This window comes from Candoia aspera, chromosome 6, assembly GCF_035149785.1.
Source record: "Candoia aspera isolate rCanAsp1 chromosome 6, rCanAsp1.hap2, whole genome shotgun sequence".
Classification (NCBI taxonomy): Eukaryota; Metazoa; Chordata; class Lepidosauria; order Squamata; family Boidae; genus Candoia; species Candoia aspera.
In genome coordinates, this window is record NC_086158.1 from 14,762,555 (window position 1) to 14,778,081 (window position 15,527).

Below are 15,527 nucleotides of genomic sequence, written 5' to 3' on the forward strand. Positions count from 1 at the left end.
TGTTATGAAATACTAATATAATGGCAGAGACAACTTTTTTATATATTTCTCTGTGTGAGTGAATACAGTTTTCTCCACTGGAGAAGCAAAATGTTCTGCAGGATACCAAAACGGTTCAACAAAACCCAGCAAAGATATGTGCATATTGGCTAATCTTACAACTACCAATCCCCAAGTTGGTAGAAGAGGACTGCAGCTGCTTTTCACATAACCGTAACAAACATGAATCTATTTCTTAGGCACTCAGGCTAAGAAATCAGGCTACCTTGTTTTTTCTCTCTCATCATTTCATTTACTACATTTTTCTCATCACTTTTTGCATTTCCCCCTTTATTTCATTTTCTGTTTATTCTATTCATCATTTCCCCAATCCTCTGTTTTTTGCACTTCTAGTCTACCTTAGGAACACATAATATTAGGAAAATGTGTAATGCATATTCCAACATACATTCTCATTTCTGTGAAACACATCCATGAAAAACTACAGCACTTGTCATGTTCAGAATTCCTTTGTTCCCAAAGCAAACTGCAGCTGTGGGTTAAAAAAGATCCTGAGAACTTAGCTGGCCAAAAGTCATGCAATCAGATAAAGTTAAGAAGAAACTACAGGTAGTCCTTGTTTAGTGACTGCCTCATTTAGTGACCATTTGCAGTTACAATGGCGATGAAAAAAGTAAGTTTGCAACCAGTTCTCGCATTTATGACCTTTCCAGGTCTGTAAAGCAAAGGGAAGCTGAAGTAAGATCATAAGCACAGTCATGGTTTCACACTTAGTGACTGCTTCACTTAATGACTGAGTTGCTGGTCCCAGTTGTAGTGGCTAAATGAGGACTACCTGTAGTGTAAATGGGACGCATGTCACAAGCAATGACTATAGAATCAGAAGCAATTGTTGTGGGAGAGAAGGGGATACCCCACTACTGTGCTTTTAAGAAATGGACAATCTATTAGAGATGCTGTAGAATGACAACAGTTCTAGAAGGAGTAGCTGGATAGGATCTACCTGTCGACATATCCCTGTGCGTATGAACATTTACACCATCTGACTGGATATGGTGTTACCAGTGAATATGTAGATTGATGGCACCTAATCAGTTAAGACTGGCCCTGCCAGCCTTCCTCAAAGCACTGAAGACCTTCAGAACATTGGGGTCAGGAGGTTAGCTGGCTCCTGAGATGTTATTGTCCTATTGAGTGTTTATTGGGCTGGTTCTTGGGCAACCCACATAGCTTTTTTATGCTTTGCTGATACAGTCCTTTGTATCATTTTCAATCTGCTATTAGCCGCTGTGCGATGGATGGCCATATAAATTGACTGATTAAATGAGTAAGTTCCAAAAGCCCAGTGAAAGAGGATCCTTTTAAGTTCTCCCCTGAATGTCACAGGGAAGGTGGCGTCCTCACCTTCGTGGTGGTGGTGGGGAGGCTATTCCACAAGTCTGCAGAAGAAACAGAACAGGCACACTGCATTTCCTGCCCCCTCTTTTAGCTTCACTGGGGGTTGGAACATTCAGCATACCTTGCTGACTCAAATGTGTAGAATGGGCAGATTCTCCCAGGAGCAAGTAATCAGGATCTGAGCACCAAAGGGTTTATAACCAACCCTAAATACCATTCTGTGCCTTTGTGGACTTGCATTTACTACTGTTGGCTGTTGGAAATTAAACCAAAATAAATCCACTTTCTGCCTCCATCATCTATATACATGTTGTAAGACAATTCAGTGTTGTTGTATCTATTTTGGGTTAAACTCTTACTCCTTCCTACCTGTTTGTACTCAGACTCTCTTCCAACTAGGACCTGCAGAATGTAGTTCATGGGGTCTCCCTTCATTGGGGGTGCTGTTTCCCAAGCAATTTCACACGTATTTCCTTCTAACTGTCTCACTCGAGGTGCTATAAAAAAACAAAACATCACCACATATTAATTGGCACATGCAGAAGGAAGACACACTTCTCATTTTTCTTCATTCAAATACTGATTTTAATTCATTTTAAAAGTCTAGAATTACAGTGATGGGAATCAGTCTTTCCAAACATGAAGACTCAATGGAAGATATGCAATGCTTTCATTATCTCAGAAGCAATATTTAAAGTAAAATGTGTATAGTGAAAATCATTCATCTTTTCAACCTGTATTCCTGGAGTACATGAATATTTGTGGAAGAAAATGAAGGAAAGAAATCCAGAGACACCAGAAATGTATTTTTTACAGTTGTTTTTTAAAATATATTTTATTTCAGCAGTGTAGCTGGTGCCCCAATCAAAGATGCCTACAGGTCTTTCTTGCCAGTGATGCCATGTGTCTAGTGGCAGATAGCTAGGAAGGATAATTTTCAATCTACTACACCCTTGTTTCTTTGAAGGGAATTCTCCCTCATCTAGCACTGCTACCTTCCTAATTTCTGGGCCTGAGAACCACATATCCCAGCATCCATTTCTCCAGTTGTGCACCTATTTATGCAAAGAAGAATAATGTGTGTGTATCTGTGTCTGTGTGTCTCCTCCCCCCCACCATTCATATTTATCACATCACACATATGATCCAAGAGAACAGATGCAATGAGTGGGATGTTGATTAAATATGAGCATTTTCTAGGAAATGATGAAGTTTCCCCAAAAAAGATAAAGGCAAAAGCAAAACATAACTAAATAAATCAAATAAAAGAAGGGGAAAAGGCACACATGTGGACCTGAAAGAAATTTGCATGTGATTGGAACGGTAAGGAGTTATGGAAATAGAAGCAAGGGTTTGAAGCACACAGAAGACAAGGTAATGTATTATTCAATTTATTGCAATTTTGAAACATAATTTATCTATCAACCACCTTAGTCTATTGCTATTCTCATTAGAAAAGTGAAGAACGATAAAGGAACAAGTAGACAAATGACAAAGAATCCAACCGCAAAGAAGAAAAAACATTATGTTGATTATAGAAGAATTTAGTTTTCCTTACTGTATAAACCAGATAAGAGTTGGTTGAACATATAATATTCTGATGGATTTATTGCTCCCCCAGGTGGCAAAAAGCTCTGTTTTTATACAAGAGACAACCAATGATCAGCCTTCTGAAGCATATCTATTGGAGAGTGTTTCTGCCTTAAGTGAAACTAAGTATCATCCTTGGGGAAGTCATCTTCCATCAGTCAAAATCCATCATATGTCACTTATCAGCTAAAGGAATCTGATCTACCAAAAATATATAAAGCTTTCAGCAATAGTCAACTATAACTGTTGCACAATCAAGCATCAGTTCCCACAATCAATGTTAATTTAATTGTAGGAGATTTCAAATTGTCCCAAATTTTCTTTTCCTAGGGGGAAAAAAAACCTTGCACATCTGTCTAATGGCTATTATTATTCAACAACAATTGCCAAAATGTGTTACAGACAGTCCTTGTTTAGTGACCACAACTGGGACTGGCAACTCAGTTGTTAAGCAAAGCCATTGCTAAGTAAAACTGCAGATGTGCTTATGATCTTACTTCAGCTTTCCTGAAGTAAAGGAAAGATTGTAAATGCGAGGACCAGTCACAAAGTTACTTTTTTATCACCATTGTAACTCTGAATGGTCACTGTACAAGGCAGCTACTAAACGAGGACTACTTGTATTCCTCTTACCAACATGCCAGTGTCAGCCATGTTAAATCAATTATTTAATTAAAATAAGCTATTTGGCCACCTTCTGGAGCTCAAGACATCATTCAATGGCAAATGGAGCAAAAAAAATCCAAATTCAGTTTTGGGATGGGATTCATAAAAATAGCACAAAACAAACCAACTGAACTGAAGGTCAAACAGAGGAGGTACATTTTGTGCCCTCTTTTTGAGGATTAGTTAAAAGAAAGAAAGAAAGAATTATATACAAGGGGGTTGAGGAAAGCTGTTGTACATAAAAGGTATACCTAATTTCAATCAAGTATCTCTAGAATACTAGATCAATTAGCCCCATTTCTCCTTCTTTTCGAAAAGAATTCTCACAGTGAACTATGGAGAAGATACAGATCTATGCTTGTGACCAATTTTGTATTCATTATTACAGGAGGAAAAGTGATTAGAGAGGAGATTTATGTCCGTTAACTAATTCTTCCCCCCACCCCAGCCAAAATCAGGAGATGTGTCTTATTTACCTTTAATGACAGGGGGGATAGATTTTGTTGTACTGAAGGTAAACACTTCTGAGAAAGGTCCTTCCCCAGCACCATTTACAGCTTGTATTCTAAAAGTATAGCAGGTGTGTTCCATCAGCCGTTGTACCTTGTAAGTATGACTTGGTCCCCTATAGACTGAAATGAACCTAAAAAGGAGAGAAGCACAAATGAGTTATTAATGTACTTTTACAATGTCTTTCATTAGGTTGATGGGTTGTCTGTGCATCACCAACAAAGAGGCTATGTAATTTAATCTGATATCAATTTAATGATGTAGAAATCTCAATCTAGAACCTCAGGTGTGAGCACTGTAGATGGATTTATCACAGTAGTTGTATGCTGCTAACCCCAAACAGACTGTCATACAATCTACATTAAAAATTTCCCCTAAATCTTAACAAAATACTACCCTTCTTGGCTTCCCTACCCAGCAGCATCACAGACTTTGGAAACAGTGCTTTGGAAATTTCTGTTTTGATTAACTTTCTAAAAACCACTAGGAGGAGATTATCTGACTTCCCAGAAGGAGGCTATTCCATATGTACAACACACATACTGAAAAGCCTTGCTTCTTCCCCGTATCTCAAAAGGCTGGGGACCCTCAACATCCCTAGATGAGAAGCATCTGTTGAGATCCCCTTATATTTCTAGGTAGGAACAGACCAAAAGGAAAGGCATATGTGAACTGAATTGATCCTGGGTTGAAATGAATGGATTGGTTATTGATCATCTGTGGTTAATAGAGATTGCCAAATTGAAACAACAGTATTACTAATGATTTATAAGTATATCTAATGCAGCTTAAGATTCAAAATGTAGAATGGAGAGCTTCTACATATGCAGTGTATCTTCAGAAGCCATACTTTTGGTCCTGTAATGTTGTCATATAAAGTTAAGTGTCTCTCAGTTTTAGATATTATATTGCGAATTTAGTATATCAGTGCCACCAAGGGACATGCGATGTGTTATGCTGAGATAAAATGTAAAAAACCTTGTACTGAGATGTAAAATATTATTGGCAGACTTTTCCATTGGAGCCCCCAATAATGTCTTTCCCACAGAACTTTCTCCTGTGGTCATTTAGGTGACAGATGAAGACAGTTTTATTCACCCCATTTTAAGAATGGTTAGAGCCATGCTTAATTTATTGTACTCTTATTCTGTAGCAGTTGATTTCATGCACTGTAGTTTCTATTCCTGTTGGTTTTATTTTGGTATTATTAGATGTTGTTTTTATTACTATTTTTGTATTAGGTTTAACTGGTTTGCATTTTATGCAGAATTTTAGCTTTTGGTTGTGGATAGTCAGAAAATAAATAGATGGATTTGGTCCCGTGCACCCTTTAATGTGAGACATACACAGCCATTAACCCAGATGTATATAAAGTTCAAAATGCATTGAAATGGAATGATTTTTCCATCTCCCAACCAGATCATTTTCCACTATTTCCTGAATGCCAGTGTTTGGACTTGGCAATCAGATGTCTCTGCTGCATGGGCAGTTGGTGAATTGAATTTCTGCACTTCTAATTAGCAGCAGCAGGAGCATAATGCCATGCAGTCAATGAATACTAATGATTCTCAGAATAAATCTGGAATTACTATCTTTTTAAAAAAATCTGGCACCAAGTAGTGTTATGTGGGGTACTGAAAGTTATCATTAACTGCAGCAAAAGTCAATGAAAGGGTGAAGTGGTAATGATTATGGATGGAGATGTTATGGAATTCAGAAAGTTATGCTTTTAGAATAGATGTGTGGGGGTGATGGGATGGTGGAGCGGAAAAAGAGAATATTGAGAGTTGTCTTTGTTGGGAAGCCTTATAGTGAGAACCCAGACTGTGTAGGGTGGAGGTGTTATGTAGAGAATAATGATTGTGGAGGGTTGAAACTAGCTGGAACTGGTGCTGGAGCTGAGTTCTCCCAGGATTTGAGAAATTATCTGGAGCCCAGTTGGAGCAGACTTCAACCTACTGTCACTGGGGCTGGGTTGGGAAGAAGTCACGCTGATTTATAATTGCCTGTTGCAAGCAGTAACGGGGTTCTCATTTAAAAGTCAAATCACTAGAAGAAAGTTTTCATCTTTTAAAGTTATTATTTATTTATTAAATTTCTCTGCCACCAGTCTTGCACACGACTCTGGGTCGCTATCTTTATTGTTTTGCTTTTACCTTACCAAAATATTTCTTTAAAATATGGGTGCTGTTACACTCTTATGCTTGATGTTAAAATGGGAAGTCTTCTCCTCTGGGATATAAATTAGTAAACATCACCAAGCAGCTAAGATATCATCCTATCCCACAAGTGTTAGTAAGTCAAGGAGAGTTCATTTTATCAACCATGTGCACCAAAAAGAAGGAAGTCACAATATTATTTTGTGCTGAATTCTAGGAACTAGAAAAATGGGCATCTGGATTTGCTACTGATGTTCCAGATGACAAGGTCTCTGCGCTGTATTTTGGGATTTAAGGTGTGTTGATGTTTTTTAAGGAGTGGATATTTTACCTGGTTTTTACTGTGACACTGTTTTTATTTTAGTTGTTTTAAATGGTTGTATCTCTATTTTGGGACACTTTAAAAAGAAAAAGATTAGAAATTATATATACGTGCACAAATGCTTCCGGTATTGTGATAGTTAGATTTTCTAATCTTTGTCATGCTTTAAGATCTTGGCCAAGAAATTGTATTTTTCCTCATAAAGTGCATTAATATGAATAAAACAAATTTCCATAAGTGGAAGATGTTTCCCACAGCAAGATTTCCATACACAGAAATGCATTCTTGGCTTCTCCTCCTATTCAAATTGTATGCGTTCAGTTTTTTTAGCTGTTTCATTGCTTTCATTCATTTAGCTGTTTCAAGAAGATTCATTTAACCTATCAGGTACACAGTGCAACTCTGACCTTCGTTCCTAAGACTTGCTTGGAGCTTTCAAAAGCATCTGTTTGTTCACTGTTGAAAATATGATGCTAGCCTGTGGCTCAGCAATCTGTTGCAGCAAGTCTGTTCCAGCAAGTTAATATTTATGACTGCCAGTCATTTTAGAAGCCAGGTTTAATATCTGGAGGTAATGTCAACCCCTTGATATAGTGGGAAGGCTTTGTAGATTTCATGACTCTGAAAGCAATGCTGATGGAAGATGGAACTCATGGTAGGGCCACCCTCTGTCGACTCTATGAGGTAGACCAGATCAGGAAATAGACTCCACAGGAAGACAAGTACTATACTTTGTTGAGATAGACTATAGCAACATAAGCTTGATTGTGCTTTACCTCCCCTCCCTCTTTCAAAAACACTTCTGCATTTTTGAAAAACTGTATGGACATTTAGCCTTCCAAATAATTTTCAAAGCAGGGATGGTCTATGGAGGACACAGACTGTAAGATTAATGTAAGGAAAAGATTAGTATATTTAAGTGATGTGAACCTGAGAAGCTACAGGAAGAGATAAGAGTCATTGTTAAAATTTGAAAAAACATGTTCCCAAAATCCAAAGAGGAAAAGATCCAGGGAACAGAAGATAAACGTATCTGGCAACAAGGAGGATGCATGACAGCTGGACACAGACTTCCAATATCAAGCAAGAAAGGATAAGGGAAACTGTATTTATTGAGAATCTCAGTAAATGGAGTAAACAAAACAACACAAACAAACAAACCAAGGAACATTTTAAGATGATCAAACAGATCACAGGAAAATTTACAATTAAAGTAAATTTATTTCAGACATTTCTTGTGGAAAAGGTGAAAGGTCCCCTGTGCAAGCACTGAGTCATGCCTGACCTTTTGTGGGGATGCCGCTTTCGCGATGTTTTCTTGGCAGACTATAGAGCGGGGTGGTTTGCCATGGCCTTCCCCAGAAGAGTGACATTTCTTAGAGACAAATAATGTCAACACTCTTATTTTTAATTCTACTCACTTGGTTGGAAGCTCCTTGCTGAGCCTTCTTCACCCACTTCCAAACAACTTTTCACTTCCATTAAAACCACTCTGCATATCTCTGCCTCTTTTTATCTCAACAGTCTTGCTCTCTTCATTCTTTCCAACTATATTTTTCGCTCTATAGCATATAACACTTTTTTTGAACTCATTCTTTTGCAGCAATCATTCTCTTACATGCATTTTTTCATCCTTTCATTTTACAATTCCACCAGGCATCATTTTTCATTCTTCCCACTAGGAAACCTGTGCAATCTTTTTATGGCACTCAGAAGATAGTTCTTTTCACCTCCTGGAAACTTTCCTATCCTCCTTCCTTATGTATACTTTCCATTCATTCGGTGGGAGATTAATCTACCTTCCCATACTTTTCATTCACATTCTCATTTCTTTTACTTCTTTCCTAAGTTCTCTTCTTGACATTACTCCAAAAATGGTCTGTTCCACATTCAGAACCCCTCATTGCTCTTATGACCTTCACTAATGCTCTATTTCAGCACAAAAAATGAACTCAATCCATGTTTTCAGATTTGGATTCACTCCTTTGCCATGCGTACATATGAGCAGACAGGGTTATATATTCAAAATAAACAGTTCTTTTTCTAAGCAGATAATCGACAGTCATGATCTTAATTTATTCTTAATGGCCCAATTACTTTTTCTGTACTTCCTCCTCTCATTCTTGCTTATGCTTTCATGTCACCTAGCAGAATACCTTTTTAAATTGTTTTCACTCAGAAAGTCATATAATGTTTCTCAAAACTCATCTTTGGCTCTTCCATTCACTATTCACTGAAGCGTTAACGTTCGTCTAACAATAGCTTATGGATATCTACTTTCATATGCACCCACAAAAACATCCATTCACAGAACCAGCATAGTGGAACAGTTAAGGTGCTGGACCTGGACCAGGCAGAACCAGGTTTAAGTTGCCATTCAAGCACAAATTTTATTGGGACATTTTGGGCTGGTCACTAACTCTCAGTTCAAACAACTATGGTGTTTTCTTGAGGAGGATAAAAGCAGAAAACCCTATGTAAACAGCTTTGAGCTCTCAGATGAGATACAAATAATAATAATAGTAGCAAATGCCAAGTCATTACGCAATCTCATCCTAATTCTTTCCAAAAGACTATCAGTCAGTGAAGGCAATAACAAAAAGAAAAGTAAGGAAAATGCGAACTAAAACACATTAATTCAAAGACCATGAGGGTCTTATAATACCCATCATGGTCTTCTATTGTAAAACTCAGTACTATGGAAGATCCAGCTTCATTCATATAATATGAGCCAAACTTTTATTACTCATGAAGGAAACAAGGTGAATGTCATCCAAATAACACTATATGCCATTATAAATGAAAAGTGAGGTTCTTAAAGTCTAAAAGCAAAACCTGGGATGAAAATACTATTTCCTGCTGAAGGAGGAGGTAATCTTCAGGGAAAAAAAACTGACATTACCCATGTTGTTTCTTTTCCATTAACAGCCTGAACTAGCCCCAACCCCCTAACTTTTTAATGTTAAACAGAGCAATAATGAACATATACTGTACAGAATAAAATGTTCTTATCAGGGGTGTCCCCAGGGATGTGTGCATCAAAAACTCAAGATGGTGATGATGATTTGTTAGATTTGTTATAGCCACCCCACTCCAGATGGCAGCCACACCCATGCAATTCAAGCCTTACCACTTTTTTACATGTTACATCATCTTGACTTTTTTTTTTTATTCCCCTCTTCCCCGTGGACACCCCTGGTTCTTATTCAAAATGCTTAAGACATGACAAGGTTGTGATTTACAGTAGTGACCAGTCCTTTTTTAATCTTCTGTAAGGATATTCCAGGAAAGAACCTGGATGTCGTCATACCAATTTCCTGTTGCTTTTTTTAATCCAGTGCAATAAAAATTGGGGATTTGGAATAGAATCATGATTTCCTTTGTTCATGATGTATATTTACTTATTTATTTACTTTGGAGGGAAGCTTTCTTCTCCACTACCAACCTGGTTTTAGAGCAAATTCACTTAGATCTGAAGCTTTAAATAAATGAGTGCCGGTTAAGAACAATATGATACGAAGCCTAATTTGGCAATATCCAATGGTGTAAACAGGAGTCAGAGCTTTGCTTTACCTTCCTGGCTGCAAATGAAGCTATTTATTTGTCCTCTTGTGGAAACAACCCAGGTGGGGAAATGAGAATGGGACATATACCATTTATTTCCTAGTGAGTTAAATTGCTGACCTGAGGCTGTTTCTCCACAGCACAAGCCACTGGAGCATTTTAAATTGAGGTTAGCCCACCTCACCAAACAAAGCTGCTAATATTTAAATGAAATTACCACTAGAGGAAAGTGCTTGTTTTTAGATATCGTCCCACATTTCCTGCTCTTTTAAAAAAAGGAACATTAATAGCTCAGCCATTTTCAAATATCAAACATATTTATCTGTCTAGCCGTGTGTGTCTGTCTATCTAGAAATAAACAATGTAGTCAATAAATAACGAAGATATTCCAAGCAGAGCTTTAACAGGGAAAAGGGTATCTCATTCATCAGATATTGTAGATATGTGGACCTACTGAATGCCATAAAACCTTTATTGAAGGTTACACCAGGAAGAAAACTTGTTTATACTAGAACAGTAAGATTTCTGCCAAGCGTTAATTATTTTAACAATGTGATCAAGTCTATTCCCGGTTTGTACCTGAAGTTTTCTTTCCAAACAGAAAGGCTGCACATCAACATACATCCATAATAAACATTTGGCTGTCAGTAGGGATAGAGTAGACTGTCAGTAGGCAGCATTTATTCCTGAGATTTCTAGAACAAGTGAATGATTATGCTCCATCCCCACTCTGAAAAATGCTCCCAAGAGTAAACACATCCATATACATGCATATTTTTAGAGAATAATGTAAGCTTGGAAAAGAACTACAGACACAGCAAATAGGATGACCTGTTGCCTCCAGCACACAGCAGGAGATTAGCTCTAGAGAACCACTGGAGAAAACCTGTACAATCCTTGCTTACAGCTGCCCATCCTGGAATTCCACAGGATATGGTCAAAAAAGACAAGATGGTGGCTGTAACAGAACAATCTATGCTTAGCCCATTTTTATGTGTGTTTCAACACCTGCACATAAAGGGCAGGTGGAGCTTAGATTGCACCACTGCGGTTTCCATCTGGACTTTTTTTTTACCATACCCAAGTAAGCTGTTGTGGGGAATAGTCTGGGATAGGCATAAAGAAGCCCTGCAGAGCATGGCCAATAATATTTCAGATATTATTGAAATAATAATTAGACCAGAACTAAATTTATTTCTACTTTAATTTGATTCAGCATGGTAATTACTCTTCATTCTTTTTTAACTGAGATGCTTCATTCAAAGCATGACAGAAAAATCTTCCAAAGAATTACACTGCACATGAAGTATACCATGATAATCCCTTTTCCTTTTGTCACTCAGAATTCAGAATACTGTTAAGGATGTCTTCGTAAGAAGACTGAAAGGAGAAGGGAAAATGTATGGGAAGAGCATCACACAGAGATATAATCTGATGCACCCCAGCTTTCTCGAATGTGGCACACTAGGGGTTCCCTCTGGGACAGCAGTTGAAGCCATGCTACCGTAGAATTCAAGGAGTTATGGGCCCCGTGCATGTGGAGGATGCCAGCTTGGAGAAAGGTGGTTACCCAGTAATGGATAATGTTAGTCAAACTCGATGTCAGCAGCTTATTTGTTGTTGCTGTTATTTGTATGTCAATCTGGCTAATGAGTTGGGCTATAGCAACTGTATGACTCAGTCCTGTTAATTTTCTTTCCTTATTCAGTAACCAAAGCCTTTCAATATTTGCATGTTGATTATTTGAATTTGTTAATGCAATTTGGGCAGGGTATCTTTTGAAAGTCACTTTAGAAGCTCTCTAACCTGAGTGGGAATTAGCACTGCTGTTTAAGGGGATATTAATAATTATGATTTAATTTAAAACGCAAACCATTTTCTAGTTAAACTCCTTGAAAACCTGTGATTGCAGGATAACTCGTTTTTGTCTTTACAGCTTTAGGTGTAAACTGTTTATACCAGAAAAGAGTGTTTATGTTATTTAAATGTTAACGTTAATGTAAATAGTCTCATTCAGATATAATGCTAAGTCATAGTTTTATATTACACAACTAAGTTTTGGGCCTATGTTTGTTCTGGTATCTTTTTGTCCTTCCAATCAGTACTGGAAATCAACTTCAAACTGCAATTTGCAATGCTGGTTTGGATTTTATCTGGCTTGTAATAAACCAGGAAGTAATAAATACATGTGATAGGGCTATGCAAAGCATTTGGAAGACTCACTTCACAAAGTGTGTCAACATGAAGTACCTCACTTCAACTCATTAAAGCAGCCGCATTTTTTTTTTTTTTGCATGATTGTTTCAAAAGCAGGTCCTGGTTATCTCTGCATCTGTGAGTATCCACAGCCCCATGCACAAACAACCAGAACAGCTTTTGAGGCAGCCGTGGGAGCTTTGCAAAGGACATGGATGCTCTAAGACTCTGAAGAGCAGTACTTTGTGCTAAAACAGTTTGCCAAAGCATCTTTTTCAAATGCTTTGTACAGCTCCTCTACCCAGCCAGAAAGCCTTAATCAGGACCCAGTTCTTATTTACTAACCTGTTGCTTGGGATCATCCATAGTTAATGTGGGTTCCTTATTTATTATGCATTGTGCATGCCATGTATCTTGCAGCCCAATGAAGCACTGGGCTTGATAAGAGTCTGTGACATTTCCTAGTTGACATTGCTCTAGAGATGTGGGTTTTTTAACTTTCTGACTTGAGGTATCCAGTGTTTAGTTCCCAGTCTATAACCCTGGTATTTACAGGAAGCCTATTATTCAAGCCTATTATTCAACCATGCCTGACCTTGCTTTGCTTCCAAACCAAGACAAGGTGAACCAGGTGTGATCATAGGCAGAGACTTGAGAAGTCAAACAAATATTCCTGTTAGGAGGTAATGCCAAATAACAACTGAACTGCCAAGAAAACTGCATGGATAAGTCTATGTAGTCACCAGGAGCTGAGTGTAACTCAAAGATATCTTCATGTTTTTAGCATTCAATCTGAGATGCACTTCTAAGAATATGGGCTATTACTAGCCTCTGGGCAATGCAATTTACTAAATTTTGTACTTAAATGGAGCGATACAGCAGATAGTTCTATTGCATGTCTAATATACTCTACTCTTAGAGATTTAGAATGGTCCTATGCATCTTTAAAGGTACACACCCCATTCCTTATTCAGCTATACAGATTTTCCATGTTTTTTCTATTAACAGTGTTGATCTTGTACCAAAATATTAAATTGGGCTGAATGTAATTCTGTGTCATCTTGTAGAGGACACTCTGTTGGAAGTGACGGTGTATGATTTACTGTGGTCCAAAGCTTTCCATGGATGAGCCTTTTCTCTGTTTTGAAATTTTTTTACAGGTAGTTATGTACCATCAAGTTTGAATGCATTTTTCACTATATTTCCTTGACTATAAAGAAATTACAAAAGAAGGTTAGCCATTAAAAAATATCTTAAATAAACATCAATATTGCACAGAATAAAATAAAACAGATACTGTACAATTCTCTTTTGATATGTCAATACACCTCTTTAAAATCCCAGGAAAATAACAATGAGTTTCTCAGAATGCATTTTCTTATATTTTGTTACAGCAGTGATGATTTATTAGCCTTCTGGAACTTGGAAATGGAAGCAGAATAGGAATAAAACAGGAATAATAGTGGTTACAGCAGGATTGCCTCTAAATTAAGAAGCCTATAATGCTTTAGCACAGCAAGCAGATGACAAAAACTGAGCGATTACCACAGAAGCAAAGCAGGACAAGAAATGTCAGGGCAAGCATACTCAACGTTGATGGCTATATATAATTTTTTTTCTGATCAACAACTCCACAGTTTTTCAAAACCAATCAGAAAATGCACAAAAGAAAACACCAACATCCAGAAAGGTGAGTAAGCAGTATTATCTTACAAAACAACTCCATGCATTGCATATATTTTTTATGGGCTATGCACAAGGCTCAAATATCATTTTGACCTTTCTCTATAACACATGATTTGATTAAACGGATTCATGTAAGGTCAAATATTACCTCTTTGATTACTAAAATAGGTTTAGCCTCCTGTTCAAATTTTGTCCATTCCTCAAAGTCTGGTTGTGTTAGCCTGCTCTTGATCACAGAAGTGGGTAAAGTCATATTTCTTGTTTACGATAATGGGATAGACACATCACTACTGGACAAAGGCAGCATAGTTGATGCTCAGTTCCATAGCAATCTAGGCTTATGGAAACAACATGAATTTGCACTGAGCACTGCTTGTATAACACTTAAAAATACACAGTATTATTCATGTGCTAATTCTTCAAATGCTTAAACAGCAATTAAACAGATCAAGTGCCTACACTGAAGCAAAAATGTTCCTAATGTTTCCAGAAGCCCAATTCCATTTGTTTCTCACACTTGTAATGCAGAAAATTATTATTTGAAATCTGGCATTTATGTGATGCCGAAGGAACTTTTATCACTATGCAAGGAATATAATAATAAAAGAATAACAGCGTGAAATAATCATGAACATATACATGTGCTAAAAATTGCTCTCTGTTGGTTTGGAAAAATGAGACTTCTTACTATAAATTTTTTGTCCTCTGGGTTGCATGGAACAACCTGGGAGCTGAAGTTCACATATCAAGAGAGTGCAAGTTGAAGAAGATTGATTTCAGGCTGGACATATTAAGGACTGAAGCTGTGGGAGGCTAATGCATGCAATTTTTTTTTCCTAATAAAATAAAATATCTATAAAATACATTTTAAAAATAAAATATATTTTCTAAGTTACAACCCTTCCCAAAGCTCAAACTTTTATTAGTTGATAAGCTCAAATCCAAATGCTAAAGGAGACTTTGAAGGAACTGGCAGAATAACCCATAATTAGCACACCAGTTAATTGTATTACAATAACACTGGCTCATGGAAACACCTAAAAGCTTCCTAGGAAAGCTATAATTGTTGAAGAGTTCAAACTAATTATTGCCATCAAAAATTAAAATGTTGATGTAATTATGTTAATTTGTTTGACTTGCTTTTTTAAAAATAAGACCTTACACTCTGGATTTTTTAACATGATGTTTGGTTAAACCACCACCTCATAATAACCCACAACTCATTAAAAAGAAGTCACAAACACAGCTACCATGCAAAGCTATATATTCAAGAAAAAACATAGTGTAGCTTCTTTAAAGAGGTGCCAACAGGTGCACATCACATCTCCAAAGCATCTCTTCCACTTTGGATCTGAACAGCTGCACATAACTATTCTTGATATGCTGTTAAAACCTCTCACTACAAAGACCGAGGTAGAGTGCTTTATTTCAAAATT

At 37.2% G+C, this 15,527-nt stretch overlaps 1 protein-coding gene across 1 annotated transcript in view; it reads right to left on the minus strand.

Annotated features, from left to right (window-relative positions):
• Positions 1–15,527, minus strand: part of FNDC3B (fibronectin type III domain containing 3B) — a 273,381-nt gene that overhangs the window by 17,899 nt on the left and 239,955 nt on the right. The window contains exons 24-25 of the mRNA XM_063306442.1: positions 4,131–4,297; positions 1,768–1,895 (exon numbers count right to left, since the gene is read on the minus strand). Coding sequence (XP_063162512.1) covers positions 1,768–1,895; positions 4,131–4,297 — 295 coding nt within the window. The remainder of the gene's footprint in view (positions 1–1,767; positions 1,896–4,130; positions 4,298–15,527) is intronic.